Genomic DNA, 27,754 nt, shown 5'->3' with positions numbered 1-27,754 from the left:
ACATTTCTTCGATTTGTGCAATTTTCGAAAAATGGGACTCTGATGAAAGTCAGAGTTCCGGGGACTTTGAAATTTTTCGAAAATTGCAAAACTCGGAAAAAAATTCTCTCACGATCGATCACAAACATGTTTCATTCGATTCTGAACCGAATGAGACACATATGTTGAGACCGAAACAAAAAAATTTTAAAGGAAAGTCGTGGGACTTGGAAAAAAAAAACCGCATGAGCGGACTACGACGACGACGGGTTGAGATCGTGCTTTTGTTGCACTGGATACGATACGAAAGCAACAGCTGCTCGGCGCTGTCACTGTCGCACGCATTTGGTTCGGAGGTTCGGAGTCAGCTGTCAAGATCTATATCCTGCTGCAATACCAGCAATACCAGCATCGGTTTTTCACTTCAGTTGAAATGTTTACCGCTACGCGCGCTAGTATCGATTCTTGACTAGTTTAGGCTTTTTCCACGTGAGGCGCTACCCTCAATTTTGATATGACTGATCACACAACAATAACCAATAACCGCTTCGAGTCGCGGGCGCGGGGAGTTGCGGGGATCGCGATAATTCTCCGCTCGCCGCAGCAGCCGCTTTGTTGTGTCAATCATAACCTCAAATTTGACTAGCGACGATGCCGAAGATCGATCAAATGCTTTATTTCATATACCGTGATACCGAGTATACCATTATTATACTATGAACAAAATACTCAGTTGTTTTCATTCTCATTTCGGATAATCAGTTGCGACCATCGTTGCGTCAAATATATATTCTTCAATTTTCGTTCGACAATTGCGGTCCAAAGAAGAGAAGAAAAGAAAGCATGACTGCTGCACAATCGTTCGGCTCTGATGCTCTATCGACCTTTACTCTTAAACAAGAAAAAGACGATTGTTCCAACGATAATGAGGATGAGAAAGAGGAAGATAGCAATGAGGAGGACGCGGACGGAGCCGAGGACGACGACGAAAGCAACGAAGGTGATAATGATGATGACAGTAACGCGGAAGAGGAGGAAGAGACGTTAACGTATGATGATGGTGAAGATGTTATGGACGTTTCATCATTGGCACAACCGTCCATCCTCGATAAAGAGTCTTTCGAATACACTAAATCCAATGATGAATTTCTTCGTCTTACTTCCATGGTTAGCCAATAATGAATAATAATTCTTTTCGCAACCGATATTGTACTATATTTCTAACTAATATGAAGATATAATTATTTCAGGTACGGCGCGTCTACTTCTCCTACCTTCACAAATCTATAATCGGTAATTACAATATATGTTGGCAAGAAAAAAATGAAAAGCCAGTTACAAAGTTGGAATTGAAAAAGTTTGCTAGTAGGATGGAATTGTGCGCAGTAAAGGCTTCCCTGGAAGCATCGTTATACAGACGATCGATGCTCAAAATGGTAACTATGGCATATATTTTGAACTATTTACTTTGTATTTTCTCACTGAGAAATATATATAATTCTTGTTTCCAGATTTCGGATATCAAAAGCAATACATCCAGCAAAAAAACGTATGAAAAATTACAAATGTTTTTGGAAACGCCGCCAAATGTGGTGGACGTAGCGATACAAACTAACGAAAATTGTATTATGAAACCGGAAAAAAAATGTGAATCAAAGACTCTCCGTTCGGATGAGAACATACGCATACGGAGTTCATTTGTAACATCAAACTCGAAGGAATATGAAAAAAAAACGAGCGAACTGAGCAAAAATTTGGATGATAGGATTACAGAGTTACTAAAGAACGAGGATCATTCGAAATCCGTGCAGCTGGAAACAGCAAGGCTCAATGAAAATTTAACGATTAAAATAAAAAAAGAAAACAAAGATTTTGCGCCACTGATACATTGCGATGAAATTAGTAGCATCTCCGCAAAGTTGCCCGGCAAAGTACAAAAAAAGCGGCGGCAGCGGAGATCGATCGTCGTGACACCTCTGGAAAACCAACGTTCGAGCGAAGATCAGTTACGAGAGATTTTGGAGAAGGACGACGATGGTGGTGGTGGTGGTGGTGGTGGTGGTAGCAGTGGCGGCGGTGAAACAATACTCCGAGGAACAAAGAGCTCTATCGTCGATAACGATATGATAGCAGCGACGGTGGTGACTGTAGGACAAGAGACGGAAGAAGGATCGCAGGACTCGCTGATGCGAAATTTGGAAGACATGTTCTGTGAGAGTGACGATAGCAGCGATCTAATGACTTTGATCGAAAAACACTCCGGCGTGACAAAGGCTAATATCGATTCGGAAATTGAAAAGATGTGTCTAGGCGATGAGGAGTCTCACGAGTTGAAAGACCAGGAGAAAAAGCAGCAGCCGCCGTCGTCGTTGATCGCGCATCAACGGGAAGCATTAAAAAATTCTATGGAGGAGAAAAATGTTTCAAGTGGGACGAGTGGCAAGAGAAAGCTTAGCTTTAGCAATTACAAAAAGATGAAGAAACGCGCTATAGGAGATATCGAAACGCCGCCACCACCGCCGCACGAGGAAACGGCTGAGGAAAGACAAAATCGTAAAATTCGCGGTATATGGTTCGTCGAGAGGGTTCATCAAGTAGCTAAGCTGGATGCAAAAATGATGGAACTCTCGATGAAAGATTATCGCAAGCACGGGCGCATTTGTGCTAAGTTTATCGAATTGTTTGGGGCTCCGGACGAGGAAGAAACGATGCCAGAATCGCCTATACGCATCGAAGAACATTTGACAGCATGCAAAGAACGTATAGCACCGTGGGTCGTTAAATATCTCATGCCCTATTATACCAAGAGAATTATCGATAATCGATTGTTATTCAAAACCGTCGCCAAACACATTGCTGACATGTTAATTATCGAAAAGACATTTCCAGGTGAGTCACGACGGCGGAAACTCTTGAATTCGTTACTTACTCGTTGTTATTTATTCTCTACTCCGTCGTATATCGTTTTGTTTTGTTTTGTTTTTTCCTCCCCAGAGGAAGACTGCGTAGATGCTTACATCAGGGATTATTTTCGAAACAAGACTTCTATAAAAATCGAATCGGACATATACGTATAATCGGATGTCCGTGATGTATTGAACGAGTAAAAAAAAAAAAAGAAAAAAATCAAGCAGGAAAAGCGCCATTTTGCGCTTGCTGCCTCGAAGGACAAAATGTAATTACCCGAGAGGAATTACCTTTCTAAAATGTGCTCGTGTACCACCGCCACGATCGCCCATGATTATTCCTGTAAATAGTAAACTTTGTTAATCGGGGTGGATGGATGCACGGTATCGTCACCACTCTCATTTTTTTTTTTCTGGATCATCCGCGTCAGCCTTGGTGCGTCAAATGAAACACATTCTCAACAACCACTAATTTTTCGTATCGTTGATCATTGTATTTCAAAAAATACACATATTATAGACATCAATAAATTATTTACAAACACGCTGGTTTTCTGCAATTCTGCAAATGAAAGAGGAAAGGAGTTTCGTTCAACCCTCGAACCGGTTAACCCGGACCACAGGATTATAATTGTTGAACTTGGCTGAACTGGGAATCGTCCTTTTTTTCAGCGTACGATTTAACAATTTTCTATGTCTTCCCGTATATGAAAAAATGCGGATTTGGTACGCGGTATAAGAAGTACGTCGTGTCTCATCATACGCTCTCTCGTCGTATATTCGATCATACTCGAGGATTACAAGTTCATTATTTGCTATCTCTCTCTTTCTCATACTCATACTGTTCCTTCTCTTATATTAGCATCATGGAAAATCATCAATCGATGCAGCCCGACTATACGGCTGCTTCAACGCAATGAGAAATTCTTTCAACGATCGCCGGGAAACGCGGCCTGCGGCGTCTTTCAAAAGCTGCGCGTCGTTCGACCCTATCAACGCTTGTCGTAATTCACCGACAGCACTAAATAATTATCTTTTGTGTCTCAAATACAACATCCTGTTATAGCTAAAAAATAATATACACGTGTATTTTTTTCTACAACCGTACAAACCAATTGCACAATATTTCCATTAGAATAAACGAGCGCCCTTCACCGTGTACCCTGAAAATCTCTGAGCGTAAATAAAAAGCAATAAATCAAAAAACGGGAAAGTTGATATCATCGAAGATTGGAACGACATATTGTATATAGATAATAAATAACGTAGCTCTAGTGATTCGACGTGTCTTGAATTAAAAAAATATTGTGTGTGTTGATAACGAGAATGTATACGCAAGCACGGAAAAGCGTGAAAAATAATAAAATTTACGAAAACAAAAACGATAACAACAGGATCCGATCAAAAATTGGCCTCAAACGGGTTTGGAGGAAAGAAGAAAAAATATGGGCGGTGGGGAGGTCGACCGGGACGCATCAACTGTTTCGCGTCAGAGAGAGTACCCCCCCCGTGTACATGTATTTACAGTTTTGTTACGAACTATCGATAACACAATAATTGAGGATTCAATAAGTGGCGTGATTATTTATAATTATGTTTTTCGTGCGAATCGTTCAATCAATAACTACACGTTACGATATTCCCTACGAAAATTCTGCTGATTTTATTATCCATAATCAATTATATCAAGACGATAGATTTTCCCCAGTTAGTAGACGACGATAACGATAGGACGACGTTCTCTCATTTCGTTATGAAATTATAACTTCCGGCTCGTTTGGCCCGCCGTGAAGAAACGAAAGAATAATTCTCAAAGCGACGGCGGTAGCAAGATTATCAAAAGCGCGTTGTACCAACATTCAAATAATGTCAACTCACCAAGTTCCATTGACACCGCTATTATCGGTATTATCGCGATTCCATATCTTGATGAGGTATTGCACGAAAAATACTACAACGATTACTATCATCGTATCGATAAAGTTTTTCAACATATTCGTATTGTAATTGTTGTCTCGTTGTAAGCGTTGTCTGACCGCGAGCTGTTCCAGCGTACGTTGAATACGATTCAATTTTTCACCATGCTCCATCATGCGAACTTCCATTTCCTTGATCATGTTGACGATCCTGCATGTTCAAAGATGATTGAAAAAAACAAAATGATAACAAAAGATACTCTTGTTTACGCGGAAAAAGATATAATAATCCGGTGAGGTGAATGTCGAACGTACCGCACGGCAGAACGCCTGCTTCGTTTTCCCATAGACTGACTAGAATCGGAATGTACATCGGCTGAGGAACTTGCTGAATCGTGGACAATCTCCGCCAGGGGCAAATTATTGGAAAGTTGTCTCTTGGATGACTTGAGAACGGAAAGGGAGGATCGTGATTCCGCCTGTAGTAACGGCACCTAGAGTAATTATACCGTTTAACCTGAACTTTGTAAACCGTCGCGCAGAATCAACATCGCGAATAATATTGTACTACTTTTTCTTTTCCTCCTCTATTCAATTAACCATTTATCCAAATAAATTGGCGAACGATTAGTAATTTTTTTCAAACGGTAATACACACGGTTGTTTTTTTTTTTTTTTTTATTTTTTTACCGCACGCGCGCACGGCGGGTACGATCTGTCCGGATAAATGGAGCGTTTACAACAAAATTTCGATTAGCCAACTTATGGAGATCAGTTTCCTATCCGATCGATGAAAATAAAAATAATAATTCATGATTCGCTCCGCGATACCTGAATCTGTGGATCCGCAGAGACTATACTGCCGGTTCGCATAATGGGTGTTTTGTGCCTCGTCTTTGTGCACACAACGTAATCGTGCTCGTACTGCACGAGGTCGTTTCTCGGATCCCAAGGTCGAATATCAGCGTGACGATACAGCCAATTACCGGTTATAACGTCCTGCGAGCGAGGCGAGATTTTTAGAATAATAACGAAAATTAAAAGAATCTCATGGCGTCGGAGTCGGATACCTGAACGAAATACTTGGGTGTCCAATCTTGGCCGTTGGCTTTGCGTTCTTTGGCCCGTTCGCGTTGAGCTTCTTCGAGCAAAGTCTTTTGCTCCGTAGCCGCAATCTGATCGTCGTTGTTTATAGCGAGGGTTACGGCGCGCCACAATTTTTCACTCTCCCACTCGCTCTGGCTGTCCAACGGTACCGTGTATTTCTTGAGCCTCTTGGCCCTAACATCCGGTGTTGGATTAAAAAATACGGCTTCTTGCTGAAAAAAGAAAAACGATAAAATGTCGGAAGAAAGGATAATTATTGGCGGGTCGAGGGCACAGTTGCGCAATCCCCTCGCCGGTCGCTCTCGCTCGTATACAACACTTACTCCTGTTCGTTTGTCAGTTATCATGATCTCTCCGTCCCAATGACCTGCAATATTTGCCAGGGTTTCCTTTCCCAGTCGTATCCTACCGACGACTTGATTCATTTGTTCGGCGCCACCCAAGAAAGGCTACAACATTAACATTACCAATCGCGATAAATATAAATCGTCAGAGTTAAAGAGCTCTCCGACCTCGAGAGCAGCCTCTTTCGCGCGCACTTTATACCTTGAGCTTGAACTCCAATTCCGTGTGATAACCAGTTTTTTCACAAATGACGTTGACTTTGCCACCGAGCTCCATGGACAAGGTACCCATGAGAATTCCTTTGCAATGAGCATAAGGAATGGTCATTGTGTAGTCCTCGCCTCGTGGTAACATCGTTAGCACAGCAGCGCCATCCAAAACTGCTGAAGTCGAGTTTCCTGGGTGTGGAATAAAAAAATTGGAAATAATTGAAAATCGAAGCTAAAAGAGGGTCGTTTATACCCAGGGCGTACCGTAAAACTTGGATTTGGCAATAATAGTTGCGCTGATAGTGAACCCATCTCTCCTATTAGTCACGTAGAATCCCGAGATAGGCGGATGATGAGATATCTGAATATCGGGAATAGAAATGAAGGTTCTATAGAGACGGGGGAGGGGAACTGAATGAATAATATGTAAAAGTTACTGTCGAACCTGTTCTGCAAGATAAAAAGTACGGGAACCGGTAGGATGTTGCCAGTAACAACGAAAAGTTTCTCCCAAGAGTGGATTGTACGGCTTCTTGAGACCTTGCGGTTTTTTATAAAAACCTGACAAATACCATTTAACGACGCCCTTCATACGGGTGAACGCGTCATCTTCGAGTACGGCTCTGCGGATCGTTAATTATTATTTGACTTGTTGTGAAAAATTTGGCGATACGCGATGGAAAAATGCGTCTATACCCGCGCTCAACAATTTTCGTACTTACTGAGACAATAGATCGGCATGATAATAAGAATCGGCGAGTTTCTCCAAGAAGGATCTAGGCTCGAGAATGAACGTCGGCAAGACGACTTTCGACAAATCCATACCCGGTCGAACTTGTTTCATCAAAAACCAAATTAAGGATTTTTGCTCATCGGGAAGTTCCGCGACAACCTCACCGGCCTGCGTGAAAATTAAGGAGACATTTAAGAACGAAGGAAGTCGTCAATTGAGAACGAGAGCGCGAGCGTTTGAGAAATAAATGAGGAGAGAATCCTATTAATATATACATATATCTTACGGATCCGAGAAATTCGTTTTCATGAGCGACATAAGGCGTCTCGGAATAATGATCATCCTCCTTGATCGATAGCTCGGACTCGGTGTCGCTGGGACTTATCTCGGCATCGGCATCGGCATCGGCGACGACTCCGTTCTCCGGTTGACTGATGTCGTCCAGGTCTGTGCGCGAGGTGTATACAGGATCTAGCGTTACTACTTGGCGGTGGTGGTGGTGGTGGTGGTGGTGGGTCGTCTCGTACTCTAGGACATGGACGGAGGGTACGGTCATGCGTCTCGGGGGTTCGAGATGGCATATGCGGCGAAGGTGGTGGTGGTGGTGGTGGTGGTGGCGGCGGCGGCGCCGCGTATCACCGCCGGATGGGGGGCAAGAATTACCGGATTTTCCAAGGAAGTTTGAATTTTCAAGGATTTCATTGGGCAGGAAGAGTGGTGGTGGTGGCGGCAGCGGCGGCGGCGGCAACAGCGGAGGAGGGGGCGAAGGCGAGGGTGTTGCCGATTTGGTTAGTTGTTTTTCCCAATAGGCTACGGCGTGATAGAGCTGTTGAAACATCGGAGTCGGCGAAGGACATGGGCTTTTGGTGCCGGGAGTGAAAGCCGGTGACAGAGGTTGAGGACAGGATAGTAATCGTCTTTGGGGCGTCGTGGGCGAACGCGGTGCATAATGGCTCAGGTAAATCGTTGGTGGTGGCCGCTCAAGTATCGACGCTTCGTGCTCTGTACGATGATGGTCCCCCTCAGTGCAATCGCAACCGGATTATTTTGATGGCAACGGGTGACCGATCGGAGCCGGGTCAACGATAATTCCATCAGTCGTTAGTACGCACCCACACACAAAACTCTCTCTCAAAATGAAAATGCTTACGGTGCGCCCGCGCATCAACGCGCGAATGCACCGATCCTCGCGTATTATTATTACTCTTGATTATTATTATTATTATATACTACCACCGTCTCAATTTATCGTCCGTTCCCTCATCAATGCCTTTAATATAAATATTACTTGTATAAATGCATGTAGAGTCGGTATACACGCGTCGCCCGAGGAACAAGAAATTTTTTTCTTTTTTTTACTTTCCCTCCCGCTTTTCTCAACGTGTCAGCAGCACCCGTCAGTGTCAAATTTTACGAGCGCTATTTGTTATCTTCGAGATGACTGAATTTGGCTACTTTTTCGAATATTATAACGGTGATAAATATATTAATGCGATGATGATTATAACCCGTCCGCGTACTATAATGGTGAATGGTGAAAACGAATGATGAAGCAAGCATATTTATTGTAGATATATTGTTGTACCGTGATCGTCGAAATGTTTCTCGTAATCTGCCTCGCTCCATTGAGTCTCGTGCGTCGTGGTGGCATCGTGTTGGGGTGAACGAGGCACAGCGCTCGCGGAACGTACGATCAAGGAAGAACAGCGAAGCGAAAGTTCGAGGGCGTCGAGCCAACATTTACCAGCAGCCTGAGAAGGCGCCCTGAATATGAGATAGGAGGTCGGTAGCGGCTGAACAACGGCTCCTAGGCTCCATACGCAAAAGGGTAAAGGAGAAGGGAGAAAAAATAAATGGATCAATTTTTCTATACGCTCGTTATTCGGAGAGGAGAGCACGATTAACAATTTGATTTACCTATGGCCTCCTTTTCCGGACCTCTCGGTGCCCAGATCGATTGTTCAAGAGGATGAAACAATTTGAAGCAAAAGCCATCTTTTTTGCTAGGCCGTTCGATGACCTGACAGGTCGTCAACAAGACGGTTCCGACCCAGTGATTGCTCTGAAATAAATCCACCAGTGAGATTCGATCAATACCGACGTACAATAATCGTCTTTATACATATTTATCTTCGCCGCGATTCTACTGACCTTGATTTTTGGACTTTTATACAGCAAGAGAAGACCGGGCTTGAGTATACACCAAAGTTTTGTCCAGCTTTTGAGGGTGCCTCTTACTTTGAGCCAATCGCTCATTACGATTACGGTGGGATCCTTGAGCGAGCTTAGTAGCTCATTGGCCACTCGTTTTTTTTCCATTCTGTAATTCTTCCGTTGTGCCTTGTAAGATTCTTTTCTCGTTAACTTGCACGCATCCGCCGACTGCAATAATTTACAAACAAATACAAACATTTCTCATTAATACAAAACTATAAGAAGCGATCGAAAGCTCACCTTGTCCGATGAATTGTCCATTTTTAAGCTGCTCTCGGTTATTATTCCCGACGATAATCCTGCAACATAGAACAATTCATTCACCAATGGATGATTCAATGATTGTGCGCCTTTCGAATCAGAGAGAGTGAGAGAGAGAGAGAGAGAGAGAGAGCGCCCGCGTATACGTTACCCTACTGGCATTTTTTTAAGTTTGACGCGATCGGATCGTTGAAGCGGCAAGAAGTGGAAACGATAATGACACGATGGTACTACGGTGATGCTGCTGCTACTGATGCGTGCAGCCATAATTTTATCAATACGGATGTTATGCTATTTTCTTTTCTGGCTTTCTCGGGCGCTCGCTACCAAGCCATAATTAAATTTCCACGACGTGATCCGCACAGTACAATGAGATACAGAAAGAAAAATGGCCTATACGGGTAATACTCGCATTCCCTTCCCTTCCCTTCCCTTCCCCCCCCCCCCCCCCCCCCCCACTTCATCCCGAGAGCCGGGTTACGAGTTTTTCAAAATTTCGTCGTGCAGTTTAATAAAATATACCTGGTGATAGTGGCGGAGGAGGACCCGTTGTCGGATTAACACCGCTCGACGTGAGAGACTCCGAAGAGGGTAACTTCGGTAATTGAACCGGCTGATGTTGAACGCCACTGTGTCGAGCTCGCCGATCCTCTCCCGGTGCTACGAGTATTTTTTCATATGCAAAGCGTTTTTCATATGCAAAAGAGATTCGAGGTTAAATTATTAATTTATCGATAATCCTCTTGGTTTGTCGTTACCGTTCGAAAATCGCAACCAACGACCCATCCTCTGCTTGAGCGATCCTTGTTTCTTTCGATATATTCAAGTTATACGCGCATTCCCGAGATTACGAGTACTACGACGATCTATGATCGTTGTTACATTGTTTGCCCGCGGAACGCGGAACGATACGAAATAAATGGAGAGCTAATGATGCGACGTCTGCGATGCCCAAGTATTTTACTTTTGGGGGCGCGTGCGCTCATGAACACGGGAAAAATGGGAAAATAAATTAAGAACCGAGGCACGAGTAAGGAAACGACACGAATACGGCACCGGTTCAATACGTACATATCGATTTTTCGTCTTTTTCCGACGTTTGCCAACGAGTTTGTAGAAAAGGTCTAGAAATATTGATGAGAGTACAGCCCTCGACGGGTTTATCGACTTGAACTCGCGGTACCGCGTAAATCATCAAGGATACAAACGTCAAAACTTGTTCGTACAAATTTCTCTTGGCCTTGTTAATATTCAATTGAAAAATTTTGATCAATTACTTTTTCATTACAACGCGGCGACGAGCCCCCATTCCAAGGGAGAGAGGGTAAATAGAGACTCGGCGTTGATCCACATACGCGTATAAGCAAACTCTCAATGGCTCGTCGCATTGACAAAGCGGGGGATTATAATTCAGAGGTGGAACGTTCGATATGCAAGCTTAACTACGGTATAGAAGAAAAACTTGTTGTTTCGAGGAGAGAAGCTTCGTACCAAAAGATATTGTACAAACCATAACCGAGCTTTTGTTTGTTTTTTTTTTTTTATGAAATTGGCCCAAAGATGAGACAGAGAGCAGAGTAGTATAGCCTCGATGCGAGTAAGCTACCAAACTTCTGGATATCAGAACCAACAGATTCAATAGAAAGAGCGTACACCGTGGCGTGAAGCGTCGCGTGAAATGTTATTTCAGAAATATTGTCGACGAATCATCTATAAAAGCATGGGAATTAAATTTTTCTATGCATACCGCCAAGCGCAGTCGGCGAGTTATCTTAGAAGACATGAAAAAGAATAAATAAATATTAACGGTAGGTTATACTCACGACTACTGAAGGATCTACTGACGCCGGGTGGTGTTGTCGTTTTAAATTCTCCTGGATAACCTACGGAGATAGATTGAGCATCCGTAGTAGAACGACGTTCTCCGCCTGGTACAAGAATCGGCTGAGAACTCATTTTGACAACCCTTCCTTTTTTTGTGTCTCTGACTATCTGAAAAACAAATGTAATCGTCATAAAAACTTGCCGAATTCTACGTCGAGCCAAACTTCAGTGTGTAAACAATATTGTGGAAAAAAAAAGGAGCAAGTCATTCGCGAGCCGCAATGCAAGTCGATCGCGAGTGTCAAATTTCATGACAACGCTCCTGCTGTTGCGGAATCCGCAAGAACGAGTTCGTGCAAGGGGACAGAAGTACGAGAGAACATCAAAAATACCTTGTCTCGCGCAATTGTAATACGAACTGAGTAAAAGTCAACTCGTTCCTTATACCGGATCGAACGGTATTACCGGAGGCATGTTATTTGTAAGCTCGTTGATATCGACGTAGAACAATGGTACTGCGGGGGGTGGCTATCACAACTGTCGACGATCGTGGTGGAAAAGACATACAAAATCTTCCTTTCTCCCTCTTCGTTTGACCACGGAACGATAATGAGAATCCGTATCGATCGGTGTACTATGATAATTCTTTTTTTACTGTTGTTGTTGTTGCAGCTGCTGCTGCTGCTGCTGCTGCTGCTGCCGCCGCCTCTGCCGCCGCCGCCAATGCGTAATAGAATAATTCACTTGAGCGAAGCACACTTCGTTATACGTAAAGAAATAATCTATGGCTACTACATAAGCACGCGAGATTTCCTCTGTAATATCCAACGACGACACGTGTATAATTAAACGCACAGCTTTTTTATAATATTGTCTTTTTTCTTCCTTTCGTTTATTAAATGTTATTATTATTGAAGGGAGGAAAATGGACCGCGTGAAGTTGAATCGAATCGTAAAATATCAAACATCGACCCGAGTAGCACATTCGGTGGTATAAATGATCACTACCTCGACGACACCGTCGGACGACAAAGATAGAATAGAAACAACGTTGTGTTGTTTTTATTGTTACTGCTTGCTCTCCCGTCGTCAATTCCTATAGTAACCTACGGGTTCTGAGGGTCCCGAGTCTAATACCGAAATACCGACTGACCGTGCTCGAGGCTAAGAGGTTTGAGGGACGACAACGCGCACACTCGTCATTCGCCGTGTATATGCCGGATATGCGCCAACGCGCCAATTAACCATTATTTTCCTTATTTTCCAATCAGTTTTTCTGGCATATGTATTATTATACGTTAGCAAACAATTGTCGCATATTTCAAACCTTGCTGAATTTGCATTTTTCTCGCTCCCGAGTTGGCGAACTAAGGCAAAGACTAAGGTAAAACTGCAACGAATGACGTAACTAACGCGTGCGGTTGCCGTGCCGTGCCGCGAGAATTGTATTCTGAAAAAAAAAAAAAAAGTACAAGTCACGAAAGCCGGGCTCTGGTCAATAATATGAGGACACACCACCACCGATATCGCGCGAGCGCAACTATGGCGCACAAACGTTTCAAGAGACAAGATGAGGGCAACACAATAATAAACGTTTTTTGTCGTCCGCCGCCCGCGCCTGCTGCTTTACAGGTTTACCGACCCCTTACACTCTTTCCTACTTATTTCCTCTCCTCCAATTCCTTATTCCTCTTATCGACGGAACGACGACATCCCTCAATATCCTCATATATATATATATATTATTATTATTATAAATTGTTATTTTGCTACTACGCCGTTGCTGCGAAAAGTTGATCCGTCGTCACGCGATAACTTTTGCTACTGCTTCGACTCCTCCTTCAAATCCTTCATCGATCATACTCGGGCCTATACTCGCGTTTATACGGCAAAATATATAACTACGTTGTACACGCTGCTGCATTCATTAATGCCACATGCACACCCGCTACGCCATGCCCCCGTGGCCATGGCCCTATCGCAAGAGACTCTGCGCAGAGTCTCGGAACAAGTATACATATATATATATATATATATATATAGACCTGTACATATATAATTTTATATGCCCTAATTGTATATACTGAAGTTCCTGATGCCCTCGTATGTCAACTTATCTTCTATAGTATCACCCATCACCTATATATATATATATATAATATATATCATTCCCGAATCTGAACTCCCACAGATATAACACTCTGGGGGATATAGTTCTTTTTTTCCTCCTACCCTTCCGCGCGACTGCCGCGCTTTTATTCTTCTGACAAATGAGAATCTCCCAATATTAGAAAAACAAAAAGTGTAGCTATAGTCAGTCATCAAGTCGTCATCCTTTCGTGGTTCAAACAGCAGCAGCAGCAGCAGCAGGAATGAAGAAAGGAAATAACCATTTACTTGAATAGTAATGACCGCTCGCAGAGCAGTATATTACAATAAGGGCGGGGGGTTGTACGAGTCAACCGAAGTAACGCATTGGCAGCAGCATTGATGCAGAACTTTTCCACCTTTTCTGTTCTTATTCTTCTTCTTCTTCTTCTTCTTCTTCTTCCCTCTTTTATATAATAAAAAAAAACTAACGAACGACGGCAGCGAAAAAAACACTAAAGGTTAGGTTTGTATCATGGTTTTATAATGGATTGGGAGCACTGCTGTCGCACGAACAAAATAGTTAAAGAGTATGGATCAGTCGACTAACCTCACTTGGAATTTTCTAAATCGAAATACTTTGACACAGTTTGATCGATTAAAAAAAGTCTCTGTCGCAGCCTACGCAGATCAATGGCAAAAAACGACTAACAGAGCCTTTTTTTAATCGGTCAAACTGTGTCAAAGAATTTCGATTTCGAAATTTGCTATCTCTCTGATCGCACTCATTGGTTGCGATATATCGAGTAATCCATCCTCTTAAAGATTACGCATCGCATTTGGTCGTATATATGTGCGCCGCCGATATAAAAGAAGGGGATCGACGGTCGCGTTCGAAAACATCATAAATAAGATACTCTTTAATTGAGGCAGGAAAAAAGAAATGCGAACGGAATGAATAGTCGCTTATTTGATCGAGTGAATAAGAATCGAGCGAAAGCAGCGAGTAAGCGGCGGCGGGTACGACGAGCAATGGCCAACGATGATGAAAAATATGAAAATAAGGACAAACATGCGGATGAGAATGAAACGCAGGGAAGAAGAATATCGTGGAGGCGGGGGGAGACGGTGGTTCCTATAACACCGCAAATGATACGCCTAGCGGTGAAGGAGTTACATATAAGAAGAGTTGCGGTGAGTTCGTCTCTGATAGCGAATCACTTGCAAAAGTGTTATCCGATCACGTCTGACCCGGAAGCTCTGAAAAAAGAGCTCAATGACAAGCTCGAAGATGCTGTTTCCGTTGGTCTTGTAGTCAAGTGCGGACCCGACGCTTACTGTATTCCGACCCTGCGACATCAAGCCAATACTCGCAAGACCGACTTTACCAGATTTTGGGAAAAATATCAAGTAAACGTTTTTTGTTTTGTTGCAACGACAGCGATCCGACGCGCGCAGGAACGCAGAAAAATTCCATTTAATGAAATGCCTATATTTTTTCATTGTGCAGAAACGTTTATTACAAATTCGTCCCCGCAGCAGAGCAGTAACTCATACGGAAAATCGAGAAAAAAAAACGAAAAGACCGACGGAACGCACCGAGTAACTATATCATATAAACATGTTTTGAGAAGAAGGAAAAGGTTCAAATTCTCAAGTTAGTTCGTAATTGGTGCTCCTGCTGGTGCTGCTGGTGCTGCTACTATTACAGTATAAATCGGTGAGTAGTCGGAGAGGGAGCCACCAGCAACGTCGACAACTTTTAGCTCCACTAGTATTCTAACCTGTCTCTCTTCTTAAACTTTCATTCTCGACCCTTTCGTTTCGTATTTGAAAAAAGTATTATTTGTGATTAATTAAAAGCGGCATATAGCAATTAGAGTGAAAAATGAATCATTTACGGTGTTGTTCTCGTTGCGTATTGAGTGGTAAACGAGTGACAAGTCTTTTTTATACAGGTAACGAAGCACGTACTAATGAAATCATCATAATTTGTTGAGCATTTGTAACTGAATTAGATATTCGTTTCATATTAGCATATAAGGTAACATTGTAGGTTACAATACAATGCAAAGTATTCCGGGTTGTGCTCATAGACGAAAACGAAATAAAAAAAGTGCTACGTGCGCTCGTTCGTATTTTAAGTTTCTTTCGCGAGATTCGGTAATATTAAAGAATGGAGAATGATTTTTTAAAAGAAAAAAAATGCATCAACAGCAGGCAACGGAAGATGGATCGCAAGATGGATGGGACCGGCTATAAGAGAATTGGTGAAACGCCAGCAGAGAGCAGGCCCGCAACCGGAATCATTAAGGAGGCATTATTTGGAATGGAACGAGGATGCCGAATTGTACGCTTTCAACAGCAGACTTTCCGAACGTTTCGAGCCTGGGCTTCTGGCTAGAGCTTTTACATTCAACTCTTATCTCGTTAGAGAAGCGCGTGAGCAGCAAAAAGTTGGAATAGAGTCACCGATATTCGAGTCGCAGGACAATTCGGACTTGATAGAACACGGCAAAAAAACTGGCAGACGAATTGTGACGGCCTATCTGGGAGCGGCTCTCCCTCGTGCCCCCCAAGAATGCATAGAGTAAACATTTTACTTGTTCCCTCTTGTCGATAGTCAATCACCTATCGACCCCTTTTACGTAGGCTTCTGATGCAGCTTTTCATTCTGCTTCTCTCAGCGCTCTGCTCGATTACCTACTTTCTCCGGCGGTTGTTGCAAAGGCGGCTTCCCTCATCGGCACCAAAGATCTCATCCTTACCGCCGTAAGTGGCTACGAGTTCCTACCTTTTCACGAAATATTCGCTCTGAAATGATTTTACTTCATTTCTTTTTTTGGTTTTTTTATCTTCAGGAATCTCCGATTTCGGAGGATACTCTGTCTTGCACGTTTTTCGCCCTTGTCGGTGCTTTGGAGCAAAGTCCGAATGTCAATTCCATTCACGTTGTCAAGTTCATCCGTGATTTTTTGATAGCCTGTCTCCACGAAAAAGAAATCACCGCGATATGGCGTCCGAGAGAGCCCGAGAATGTACTCGATGATATTCTCTTGAGAGAAAATCTGGAGGAAGCCGAACCACGACTGATAGGCCAGGCAGGAGTGCACAGCTTGCTCGCTGTCTATCGCGTTGCTTTTTATTCTAACCAACAATTTTTGGGAAGCGGTAAGCGTACCGAAATTGGGGCCGCCGATTCATACTTTCTCGGTGTAAATTAAGCTCAATATTTTTCGAACGCAGGCATATTCGGACTCTCCTCGCTTTCCATTAATTTCCAAATATTCCAAAATCAATACATGATTTTTGATTTTTTTTATCAACGATACACGAGAGATTATGTACCCGGTGTTATACTACCTTGTACATACAATATATGTTTTATAACGATCTCGTACATTATCGTTGGGATGCAGTTGCATTACAAATATATCGTTAATTTTTGAAAAAAAAACTTGGTCGTAATCGGGGAACAGCGCATGGTAGACAAGATATCTTTTGACGTATCTATTTGCTTCTTCCTATAGGTTACGGCGAAACGATTGAGGAAGCGAAAGAGGCCGCTGCCGTCGATTCTTTGAACCGTATGTTTGGCCTGGCGGATTTCTGCAAACCGATACCTTATGATTTGGTGATGGACGCCAATTCCGAGGTTGAAACGAAAAATCTCCCGCTCGCACGGTGGTGCAGCGAAAATGTAAATAGATTGATGAACCGGTAAAAGAGGCGCTACATAAAACGAGTCTCTTTATTTTTCTCGCATCTCGGCATTGGACCAAACGAGACAAGTTTTTAAAAAAATTAAGTTGGAACGCGTATGTTTGTTTGATCGCGCTATGAAACTTGAAGGGACGCAATCGTCGTCGTGGGTCGTGAACCGCATCGATGACCACCGTTATAATTCCCTAGACTAACAACCATGGAATACCATATCTCGCCGACATAGCATATGTAAAAGAGAGAGGACTCGTCGAATAAAAAAGTTGGAAAGGCGAGTATATCGATTCCTCATAATTTATCGTTATCCGTCCCCCGTTATATTTTCACGTACTACCACCGGCACCCTTTTCGAATTCGGTATAATGACACGTTATCGTGGCAGCAACAGTCGTCGTCGTCGTCGTCGTTGTTACCAGTCTCGAAGACGATCATAGCAGAAAAACACCATAGAGCTGCTGCGGCTATAACGAAATCACTTGGCGCGCCCCTTCCTCTTAGCTGGAACGTATGCGGAATACACGTTGAATTTATATCAGAAGAGCGATCATATTATGTTCTTCGAAACGAACGGTTATACGGGATGAAAAAGAAGATACATTGGAACACGAAAGGTTTTTCAGTTGGATTCGCGGCTAGAACGTAATGGGGGCTTGTTTGCTGTACGCGTATATATACATACCATACGTATTCGAGCAACGCTCAGCAACGAGCCTATGCGAGTAGATACAATGTGAGAAAATGGACTAGTCGAATTGGTCACTGTTCTAAAGGCGATATATTTATCTGCCGCGCGCACGGAGCGGCGGCGGCGACGGCGAACGGCGGCACCCGGTCACGCTTATGGACGATTTCGCGAGAAGGGGGTTGCGCGCGAGCAGCGACGCGCAAGAGCATCGCCTTCTCCGTCAATACGCTGGTTACGCTGACTGGCTAGCGCGTTGCTCGTTGCTCTTTTCTTTCATTTGATACGAGATCTCCGTCGTTGCTACTCTACTTGGGTACTCTCGCATTCTCGCTCGTCGAACCGCCTGCTCCCGCATATCATTGTTAATACCGATTCCAATGATCATCGAGGCTCGTGCTGGGTAAACGAAACCATCGCACCACCCTAAATACTTGAAGATATCAATTGGCAAACGGTTGTGCGAGATTAAGTATAATTTTATCTAAAATTATATCGAGCTTGATCGATAGTAATTCGGCACGTCATATTCGCTATATTGCTCGACTGGATAATACGGGATTCGAAAACGAAGGATGTCGAGAGCGCCGGATACGAATAGCGGAGTTAATTCCGCGAGTGAGAAATTCGTACGCGTCGCGCGCGTTTCCATCGCATTGATTTAGCAAACTCACAAGGGGCGTAACCAAACGTCTGCGGAAGCGGCGCGCGTGTGTATGCGGAGAGAAGACACCTCCGCGGCGCGGCCGAATCATATACCTCCTATTACAAATATTTAATGGAGAAGGAAAAAATTGGTGTGAATAGGTAAATCGTGTATGCGCCTTCCCCGAAGCGACATCATATTAATAATAAGTAAGACGACATTGAATAACCGGTCGTAGGATGACAAGACGATAATGGCCTTGCAGCGTTTTACCTCGCTGTATGATCGCGCGCTGGCGGGACGTCCAAGTTACGCGAGCAGCAGCAGCAGCAGCGGTGACGCCTCGTCGTTCATCCGTCCCCTTTTTTTTTTGGAGCACACCAGTTTCGGTTTAGCAGACCGCCGATAAATCGTCGCATTATTAGAATTTTACACCGTTCACCCCTGTGCAAAGAAGAACGCTCCGAGTTGGAAAAAAAAAAACCGATAGTAATTCTATCAATTTTAAAAGGAACCCCCCCTCGGTGGCGGAGGCCTTGCAAATCAATATAATATATTTTGTGTTTTTCATCAAGTTCCAAAAACTTACAATTACGTTGTTCGTTAAATTAATTTGAAGGTCCAGTCGATTTTCCGTCAATTTTTTACCCTTATGCGAGAGAAAAGGTAAATAGCGCCGGATGTCGGTGGTGCGAAATAAAAAAAATTGCAATTCCATATAGAAAGGATCTGGGATCTGCGGCGAACAACGACGATAAATAGCGCGTGGCTCTTTCTTTTCTTAATAGCGCGACCATAACAGAAGCAGGTAATGAAGAAGCCACTGCTGGGCTAAAACCGGGGGGATAAGTTGCTGCAGCTCTCTCTCTCTCTCTCTCTCTCGTCACCTGGACTCGCGGCTCGCGGTTATTGACGACGTCCGCTCGTTGTGTTCCTGCTCCCGTCTATACTCGCGCCGATCCTATATCTAATCATATTTATCAATGTTGGAATCGTAAATATACGGATGCTATGAACCAATGAACCATAATGAAGCATGTCTATCCATCCATAATTGTTCATAACTTTATCGAAAAAAAAGCCTCACGACGACAAGTGTCGCGAGACTGCTCCACCTTTTAATCTATTATTCTATACACACATCCGGATAAGAGTTGACGCGAACACGGGCGGGGCGCATTTGGTATTTTGCGACGTTCGCAATCACCAATAATGTGACATACGTCGCATATGGTGATTGGTGAGAAAAAATTAGCGGCTCGAAAAAATAAAGTCACGAAATTTATCGATCGCGAACAATGACAAGATTATATTTATATACAATTGTCTCATCGCCCGGATAAATCCATCCATTACGGAATCCGTTTCCCAATCTTTCAGGTTGCGAGGCGATGCGGATACGATCGTCAAATCTAAGAAAAATCTTTCCTGGTCCTGTTGTTTCGGAAAATTTAATGACGATGATCGAGAGACACACGCATAGCAGAGTTCGGTGTTTCTTCGAGAATATACAACATGCACGGCTATATACATATTTATTTAACTATCCGCTCTTGCACACAGACGGCTCCACGGTAAGAACGGGATTCTTTGCTTCTATCCGTTTACCGGAGCTCTAGCTCTTTCGGGAATGCGCGTGCGCACTGCGCGTACAAGTCGATGTGTGACGACTGCGCACAAGCAGCAGCGTGAAAGAGAGGGAGGGAGGAGGAAGAGCGTTGACGCGCGCGCGGCGGCGGCTATAAGCGGCTCGAAAACTACAGAGGCTACAGGGTTGCCGGTTTTATCGAAAGCATCATCAACGAGGTTGCCGGATCCACCATCCACCGTCGTCGTTTTTCTCATCATTCGATTCGCCTCCTCACGGCTCGCGACAAATCATTCGCAGAGGCGGGCGGAGCAAACACGCAAGCGTATATACTACACACACACACACACACACACACACACACACACACACACACACACACGACGCGCGCGCGATTGCAGAGCTCTCCCGGTCTCGGTTCTTGGGGCCTTCCGCGACACCGACGCCAACCAACCCCCCCGTACGGAGAGCGCGGCTTCTCCGGGATCCGAGAGACGGTGTTACGATCGTCGTCTCCCTCGCTCTTTCCGTCCCTCGCCGCCCGCGCTCGCGCGATACAACCATCACCCAGTCACTACCACCGGCCGTAACTCGTATCCCGTATCCCAGGAGCGTAGCATCATTTTTTTTCTCCATGCAGGAGCTGACTTTAAAATATCATATTGTCGTTGTGGAAAGAAATAGACGTCGAGGATCGAGGAACATAAAGGAAAAGCTTGGACGGTCGCGCAACTATAATGGTTATCGTAATTTTTTTTTATAAAGAAATAGCAGATTCGTCGGGTATATATAGCCACACGCCGCTCATAATGTTTCTCGGCTGATTCTGCTTACTATAGCGTATATAGTTGTCGTTTAAAATTCATTGAAGTTAAAAAATGAAAGAAATAGAATTTTTTGGTCCCGCGAGCAGGCGAATATCAGGGGTCACCGTTGCACCAACCGCCGACCGCGCGGCAGCAGTCATCGATCGAGTGATGCACATCCGGTTCCCCCGTGCGATCAGTCTACAATATATCCATTATAGTATTTCTCTATCGCGAAAATCATTTCGGCGATAAATTATATGGACGAGCGTATATCGGATAAAAACATTGTATAGATATAATGAATGTTGAAGCAGCTAGGTTAAATGAAAGATACTGGGATAAATAATAATAGGTATACAGACGTTTGTCGCTCTACTGCGAACTGTTTTCATTTCAATCAGGCAATGGCGAAAAGCGAATCGATGCTGCCTTTGACCGCGTATGTACGCGCGCTTGTTTACACACACGCACGAGCTTCCAACCGCATACTCGCGACTGTCGCATAACTCGAGGTCATGCGAGTTTATTTTTCACCTTTTGTATACGCTTGAAACGATGAAACCGATTTGCAAAAGATCCCCGAACGATATTGTCGAGAAGCACCATTTTTTTCTACCATTTTTTCAAACCGCATATTGAACCAATGATGCGAGTAGAGCCGACGCGGATCTTGCGGTAATCAACGATGATACGTAGCTCGTGTCTCGTATTTCCAAATGAAATTCTTAACGGTCTATCTCCTTTAAGTCGGGGTCGGGGATGGGCTTTCCTCGTGCCTCGACGTTGTAACCGCTGCTTCCAACGTAACAACGCGTCTCGACTCGGCTCAGTCAGCTCAGCGCTATTGCCGTTGTTATATATCTTACACATGTATGCCTCAAGTTTGCCAATAATTTTATTCTTTCAAACACTCCGAACGCTTTTTTTTTGTTTGTTGTTAATGCCGCCCCGATTATAATAACAATGATAACAAGCTCAGTATCCACGCTGGACAATTCAAGTTCAGTTAGTTATAGCTAAAAGACGTAAATTCTGTTTTCCGATGCATATATATTATGCGTGATGCCCTTTATAAGAGAAGAGTCAACGCGAGAACAAGTAGAAGCAACGATTTTCGTGTGACGTAAGAACAGCTATTAAGTCAAGCGAGCGCCTCTCGTCGATGCGAATGCTGCGCGGAGGGTGTTACGGCAACTGTACTTTTCATTTTTCTCGAATTTTTGTTAATTACGTTAAAACGATCCTATTCGTATCGAAGAAGTAGCATTCTCGAACACACTTTTGTATACGAACCAATATCGTGGCTAATTATATTTGAATATTTTGTAAATATACCGTGGGAACAATCGCCGTATAGCGCTGCAAAATTCGGTTAATTCTTTCTTTATTACAACGTCGCGAAATACTATTTCGGGCGAATTCAAATTTTTTGAGAAATAAAAAAATTAATATAATTTCACGAGGACGACGAAGGATCGTTTTTTATCATTTTTTCTATATACATTTTGCGATGGAGGAGAGGAGCATACAAACTACTATGGCGAATGAGGATGATGGCGTACAGCACCGCACAGTCGAGAAAAAAAAAAAAAAAAAAAAAAAAAAAAAAATACGGTACGGAGAATCTCTTGAGTTAAATAGAAAAATAGCACAGGGTGCTAGGCGCGCGCTTTCATCCCTGGCTTGACGCAACCCCCTCCTCTCCGGCTGTCTTGACGATCTCAACTACCACACTACTACCAATGCAGAGCCAACAGTCGAGTTTCTTCTCTCTTTCCCCCGCTCCATCGCCGTCCAGACGTTGCCGACGTTGTTTCTTTCTCTCTTCCTCGGTAAACCCCTCTCGCTGCCTCTTAACCTCACCTCTGTCCTCTGTCCTCTCTTTACTCTTTACCCCGGCCAAGTTGCCCGACCCACCGTCCTCCGTCCTTACGTTACGTCCGTCCGCGCGCTGGCGCTGCTACTCTTTCTCGTCTACGGTGTGTTTAGATTCTCCTCTTAGGCTGGCATGTCTGTATCGCATAGTCCCTTTGAAAAGACTTGCTCGTGCGTGATTCAGCTCGCTTATCTGCATAGTTTGGCTGGCCGCGCGCGTCAGGTTAACCCAGCGCGGCCCTGAAAAACTCTCCTACCAATTCGGCGATCACCGTTGTCGTTGCCGTCCTCGTTTCCATCCTCGTAGTCATCGTCGTCGGTATCGTTTCACTGGGATGTACGAGTACGAATCATGTATATAAAAAAGTGTCGAGTTTACCCCTCATATACACCCGCCGTATTACCGTACCGAAGCAACCTCCCGCGCGCCTCACCAACGCAACGCAAATGTATACCCTCGTATATATGGGACGCAAAGATGCACACAGCTGTATGAAATTGTTTCTCTTTTTCTGGCCGCTACACGGCCTGTATTGCTTCGACGAGGAGCTAAGAGAGATAGAGCGGGCGCGCGCGCGCGCGCGCGTTTCTTCCTCTCCTTTTCTCTTTCCGTACAAACCATACCTTATAAATATATATATATATGCATTTGTATGCGTACATCGAGTATAACGACAAATGCATGTATATAAGATAATGCGTGTGTGTGTGTGCTTAGTTGTGTGCGCGCGCGCCTGTCAGAGGGGAAGAGAGAGAGAGAGAGAGAGAGAGAAAAAGCGCGCGCGCAAGAGAGTCGGTACAGAGCGGGGCAGGGTTATTTCGCTCGCATGTACGTTCGTCTCTATCGGTCGGGTGTCCTCGTTTTGTTGTATTGGAGTTTACATTCGAATGCGTTGTGTGTGTGTGTATGTGTGTGCGTGCGCGATGGTGGCGGCGGCGGCGGCGGCTGCTGCTGCTGCTGCTGCTGCTGCTGCTGCTGCTGCTGCTCCCTCTATCCGCGCCCGCGTGTTTCTGTGTGTGTGTGTGTGCTCGCTCGCGCGCGCCTGAATCCGTGTACGTGTGAAACACGGGTGTGCGAGTTTGCCGCGGTGGCTGGCTGTGCGCGCGTATGTGACCACCGCCGTCTCTTTTCTATTCCACTTTTTAATAGTTTATTTCATCGCTATATACATCAACGAAGGTTTCGAGTGCGTAAAAAAGTGTCCTCTCGACGATGATAATCATAAAAATACGGATATTGTGAAAATTTGGCGAATTTTTAGCGAGAAATAGGAAGAAAGAGAAGAGAAAAAAACGTCGTTACGCCGTGTCGTGGTCTCGTCGCACTGCCTGTGTACGCGATAAGCACACGGGACCCGTACCGTTGTGCTCGTTTTATACGAACGCAACGTGAAATATTTGCTAGTTTTACTGTTTCCCGGGTAAGCCAACAAGCGAGTTTAGGTTACCATACTTGCTTTGATTTGTTTTTTTTTTTTTTTTTATTTTTCTTCCATTCCCCTTTGGATGAACCTTGGATTTCGTGTCAGCGCTATTAGTTGGTTTTCAATTGTGAGATTGACGCTCGTTAATTGTGTTGGTGTTTTGGTGTTGGTGGTGCGGCGGTGGTGGTGTGGTGCTTCTGCTGCTGCTACTGCTGTTTCGCGAAACCTAGGGAAATTATGGAAACGCATCATGGTGATTCAAATTGGCGAAGAACGCTTGGGAATACACCAAAAATAAGGAAGGACAGAAGAGTTGTGGTGAAGAACGGCGAGATCGAAGCAGCGACGCGATAAAAAATTGGCTTTTTTTTCGGCTGCACGGAGTTCATTGCTCATTCTTTATTCCATTTTTACGCTTTCGACGTGTTATAAATTTATTTCTATCGTCTCTCCGTCCTCTTTATCCCCTTGCCGCGCCTCGTTTCTCATTCGCATTTGTACTTTTTCTTAAATTTTTTTAAATCTTCGCCATTAATATACGCACACATATATTTACGAAGAACGGTGCGTAAATATATAGTACCTCGTATACAGTGCCTCGTATATCAGCGATTCCCGTTGAAATCGTCGATTTTGAGGTTTTGACCCGTTAAAACGTTGCCATTTTCTTATTTCCCATTGCGTGGTTTTTCTTTCACATTGGTTCTGTTTGGGCGTTGTTTCGTCGTCGTCGTCGTCGTCGTCGTCGTCGTCGTCGTTAGAATCTACAGTGTGTAAAACTTTGCTCGTGAATGGATACAATTTTTAATCCAATGTCGGAAGTCTCTCTCTCTCTCTCTCTCTCTCTCTCTCTCTCTCTCTCTCTCTCTCTCTCTCTCTCTCTCTCTCTCTTTCCTTACTCCCTCTCTCCTCAAAATAGAATGAAAAAATTATGAAAAAAGGGTAAAAATGGGAATGAGTTTGTTGAAGAATATTAGGAGTTGGAAGAGACCCCGAGTACATTTTCCGCGCTAATGCTGTGCAAACACGTTTCGCACCGTTGTCGTTCCTATTTTTTTTTATTTTGGAACATGAATTTGAAACATCGGGCAAACAATGGAGTCCCCAAGTCCGGTGACGATGATCGGTTCCGAGGGTAAAGGACTGCACGAATCTTAATGGAAAATAAAAAAAGTGACATATAAATGACGAAAAAAAGTACTTGTGGCTACGAATGAAGAGTGTGTTGGAAAGAAATGTTTAAGAGATACGTATCGCGAGAGAGAAAACGAGTATAAGAATAGAATAAAATATTTAAGTGGAAATAGGGTTGTCGGGGGTGGTAGTCTTGGAGAAAGAGCAACGACGAGAAAAGACGGCGTGTGCGAGCAAGCAGTTTTGGATTTGTGCAGAAGGAATCTCCGGGGAACTCGAGGAGAGAGAGACAAGCGAGTCGATAAAGGAGGACGATTAACCGTCCAACGTACGTATATTGAGATCTCATATTAAAACAAATAAGGATAATAGAAAATAATCTCAATATAAATAATTAAGAGGTTGGAGTATGCGCGGGAATAGTGAGACGACGCTACACGAGAGAGAATCTCGTTTGGTTCATTCGTACTCCTTCTTTTTTATTTTGGCAAATCAAAGTGCAAATTCGGTATACTCGAAAATGGCATACCGAGGGCGCGCGTACGCGTGTGCGTTTCGTACGATGAAAGAAATAAATAGTGCGCAGTTTAAATAGTTGTTGGGGTTATGTCCGCGATACAGTGAGAGAGAGCGCGCGCGTGAGACACGCGGCAACTATTATAGGACATATACATTTACCGATTTACGGGTCGAAAGTCGAAATACCGTTCAACATCATCTCGATGATGGAGAAGCTCCTCCCTCCCCCTATTCTCGTCGGTTCTAATCAACACTTTTTTCGGTAAAGGATAATACCGCAGCGGCGGGAGTTTTCGATAAAAAAATATAGAGCCGCGTATCGAGCCGAATAACATGTAACATGAACGAAACATCGTAGGTTCCTCCCTCCACTGAGAATAAATAAAAAAAAGGGTTGAGCCAGGGTGAACGCGTTAGAGCTGTCGCCGTCGCTGCGTCGTCGTTATCGAGGAATCGGAACGCGTTTCTCCATCCACCCGAAACAACGGTATTCTCGCTCGAAGCGCAGAGCCAACCAAACGTCTTCCGATGAATTTTTATAGATTACCGAGCAATAAGAAAACAAACATTTTTCTCGTCAATTAAAAGAGAAGAAGAGCACCCCCCCCCCCCCCCTGCTCCGCGAGACAACGACTAACCTATTTTGGTCCTATTTTGGTCCTATTTTGGCACGCGCCGAGCTTACAACAATCTTCTCTCCATCTTCGTGATGCTGAATAAATTAAAATTATTTTAATCGAGCCGATCCACCTATTATCGTTTTCCCACCGCTCGTCACTTCCCTTTTATATGTTCATAATGTTTTAACGATTCGAGAATAATGGTCGCGCTCAATTTCATATATATTTTGAAGGAATTATACAATGTCTGAGGAATATTTATGTATATCGGAAATACGGCAAGTGAGAGGTTAAAGAGAGAAAAATACGATAAATTAAGGGATATTTGGTCCGGTGGTCCTTCGAAGGTGGTTGGATGGATCGCCAAATACTTTTGTCGCGTGGTACACCTTCCGTATCATGTTTTTTCGTTTGTTTTCGGACAATCGGGGTAGTATAGTAGTAAGTACGGTTGGTATATGCGGCAAAGAGTAGGAATGTGCGCGTACAGGAGCCGGAAGCAGCGAATTCATCGGGGTGACCCCCTCTCCGGTCCCTCTGCGTATCCCGGCCTCGCCTCTGTACTGGAGTAGCCTATATTATATTTATTTATATATTTTTAATATTCCACGTTCCGAGAGAGCCAAGGAATATTAGATCCTTTGGAATAGGATCTTTGCAACTTTTTTTTCCTATCGCGGCAGAAGAATTATTATTCGACGCGACGCGCTTATCTCGGTGTACGCCTCATCGAGTCACTTTTTTCCCTTTATTTTTCCCGCATCTTGGGTTAGGAATTCGCTTAAATCATCTCTAGAAATATTGATTGGCCGGAAAAGATGAGCTTCAACGTCGTTCTCTATCCGGAGTTTGATTTTTCTCTGCGAGTCGTACGGGAAATACGCGCAAGGCGTATTCTCTATACGGCTCTACCCCGTGGGAATCGGCCGTTGTTCTCGCTGCGTCCGAAACGAGCCGGCCGATCTACCGCTGTTTCTCATTCTCAGTCAACAAAGCTAATATCGCACCGTTGTCAGTCGTCCGATCAATCCCGGCGATTATCTTCGGCAATATTTAACCGCCAAGTTGCGTCAGCCGTTTCCCGATGCTTGCAAGATATAGTTGTTCCCTGAACGGGTGAGAACGGCGGATACCCTCGCGACTGCTCATCGA

At 44.0% G+C, this 27,754-nt stretch overlaps 5 protein-coding genes and 2 long non-coding RNA genes across 22 annotated transcripts in view; 5 read left to right on the top strand and 2 right to left on the bottom strand.

The window, feature by feature from the left end:
- Nucleotides 1–311: 311 nt before the first annotated feature.
- On the top strand, nucleotides 312–3,429 carry LOC122406977 (eisosome protein SEG2). The gene is made up of 4 exons (XM_043412873.1): nucleotides 312–1,146; nucleotides 1,230–1,415; nucleotides 1,491–2,868; nucleotides 2,974–3,429. Exons 1-4 carry the CDS (start codon nucleotides 823–825, stop codon nucleotides 3,054–3,056), a joined length of 1,971 nt encoding a protein of 656 aa, XP_043268808.1. The 5' UTR covers nucleotides 312–822; the 3' UTR covers nucleotides 3,057–3,429.
- On the bottom strand, nucleotides 3,355–13,277 carry Orp8 (Oxysterol-binding protein-related protein 8). Of its 8 annotated transcripts, none has more exons than XM_043412867.1 (17): nucleotides 11,887–13,277; nucleotides 11,494–11,662; nucleotides 10,193–10,330; nucleotides 9,650–9,708; nucleotides 9,347–9,577; nucleotides 9,113–9,257; nucleotides 8,781–9,002; nucleotides 7,482–7,723; nucleotides 7,185–7,363; nucleotides 6,908–7,085; nucleotides 6,727–6,823; nucleotides 6,455–6,651; nucleotides 6,232–6,357; nucleotides 5,872–6,120; nucleotides 5,633–5,800; nucleotides 5,117–5,280; nucleotides 3,355–5,012 (listed from the first exon to the last, which is right to left on the bottom strand). In XM_043412867.1, exons 2-17 carry the CDS (start codon nucleotides 11,624–11,626, stop codon nucleotides 4,760–4,762), a joined length of 2,781 nt encoding a protein of 926 aa, XP_043268802.1. In that variant the 5' UTR covers nucleotides 11,627–11,662; nucleotides 11,887–13,277; the 3' UTR covers nucleotides 3,355–4,759. The 8 variants fall into 8 exon arrangements, with proteins under 8 accessions (XP_043268802.1, XP_043268804.1, XP_043268800.1 ...); XM_043412869.1 differs by having other exon boundaries at nucleotides 7,482–7,642; nucleotides 11,887–13,275; XM_043412865.1 differs by having other exon boundaries at nucleotides 5,117–5,295; nucleotides 11,887–13,271.
- Nucleotides 13,278–14,472: 1,195 nt separating this feature from the next.
- LOC122406980 (uncharacterized) lies at nucleotides 14,473–15,296 on the top strand. Its single transcript, XM_043412880.1, has 2 exons — nucleotides 14,473–14,992; nucleotides 15,093–15,296. Exons 1-2 carry the CDS (start codon nucleotides 14,537–14,539, stop codon nucleotides 15,186–15,188), a joined length of 552 nt encoding a protein of 183 aa, XP_043268815.1. The 5' UTR covers nucleotides 14,473–14,536; the 3' UTR covers nucleotides 15,189–15,296.
- Nucleotides 15,297–15,310: 14 nt separating this feature from the next.
- Nucleotides 15,311–17,583, top strand: mRpL44 (mitochondrial ribosomal protein L44). Of its 3 annotated transcripts, XR_006260123.1 has the most exons (6): nucleotides 15,311–15,540; nucleotides 15,800–16,172; nucleotides 16,270–16,354; nucleotides 16,444–16,753; nucleotides 17,113–17,365; nucleotides 17,416–17,583. XR_006260123.1 is itself a non-coding variant. In XM_043412879.1 (5 exons), the coding sequence occupies exons 1-5, from the start codon at nucleotides 15,471–15,473 to the stop codon at nucleotides 17,304–17,306; spliced, it is 1,029 nt and encodes a 342-aa protein (XP_043268814.1). In that variant the 5' UTR covers nucleotides 15,311–15,470; the 3' UTR covers nucleotides 17,307–17,583. The 3 variants fall into 3 exon arrangements, 2 of the variants coding, with proteins under 2 accessions (XP_043268814.1, XP_043268813.1); XM_043412879.1 differs by having other exon boundaries at nucleotides 15,803–16,172; nucleotides 17,113–17,583; XM_043412878.1 differs by having other exon boundaries at nucleotides 17,113–17,583.
- On the bottom strand, nucleotides 17,316–19,362 carry LOC122406981 (uncharacterized). Its single transcript, XR_006260124.1, has 3 exons — nucleotides 19,223–19,362; nucleotides 17,985–19,077; nucleotides 17,316–17,803 (listed from the first exon to the last, which is right to left on the bottom strand). It is a non-coding gene; the product is annotated as an uncharacterized lncRNA (long non-coding RNA).
- LOC122406982 (uncharacterized) lies at nucleotides 18,674–19,657 on the top strand. Its single transcript, XR_006260125.1, has 2 exons — nucleotides 18,674–18,794; nucleotides 18,872–19,657. It is a non-coding gene; the product is annotated as an uncharacterized lncRNA (long non-coding RNA).
- A 4,321-nt stretch (nucleotides 19,658–23,978) lies between these two features.
- The window catches only part of Smr (Smrter), a 34,848-nt gene continuing 31,072 nt past the window's right edge, over nucleotides 23,979–27,754 (top strand). For 5 of the 7 annotated variants that reach the window (XM_043412299.1, XM_043412304.1, XM_043412303.1 and 2 more), the window contains exons 1-2: nucleotides 23,979–24,326; nucleotides 25,307–25,791. The gene's annotated coding sequence lies outside the window, so the exon portion shown is untranslated. The remainder of the gene's footprint in view (nucleotides 24,327–25,306; nucleotides 25,792–27,754) is intronic. The other 2 variants (XM_043412298.1, XM_043412300.1) reach the window with 1 other exon arrangement.

The sequence above is a fragment of the Venturia canescens genome, chromosome 2 (assembly GCF_019457755.1).
Source record: "Venturia canescens isolate UGA chromosome 2, ASM1945775v1, whole genome shotgun sequence".
Classification (NCBI taxonomy): Eukaryota; Metazoa; Arthropoda; class Insecta; order Hymenoptera; family Ichneumonidae; genus Venturia; species Venturia canescens.
The sequence above is the reverse complement of the archived record's forward strand: the minus strand, read 5'-3'. Positions and strand labels throughout refer to the sequence as shown.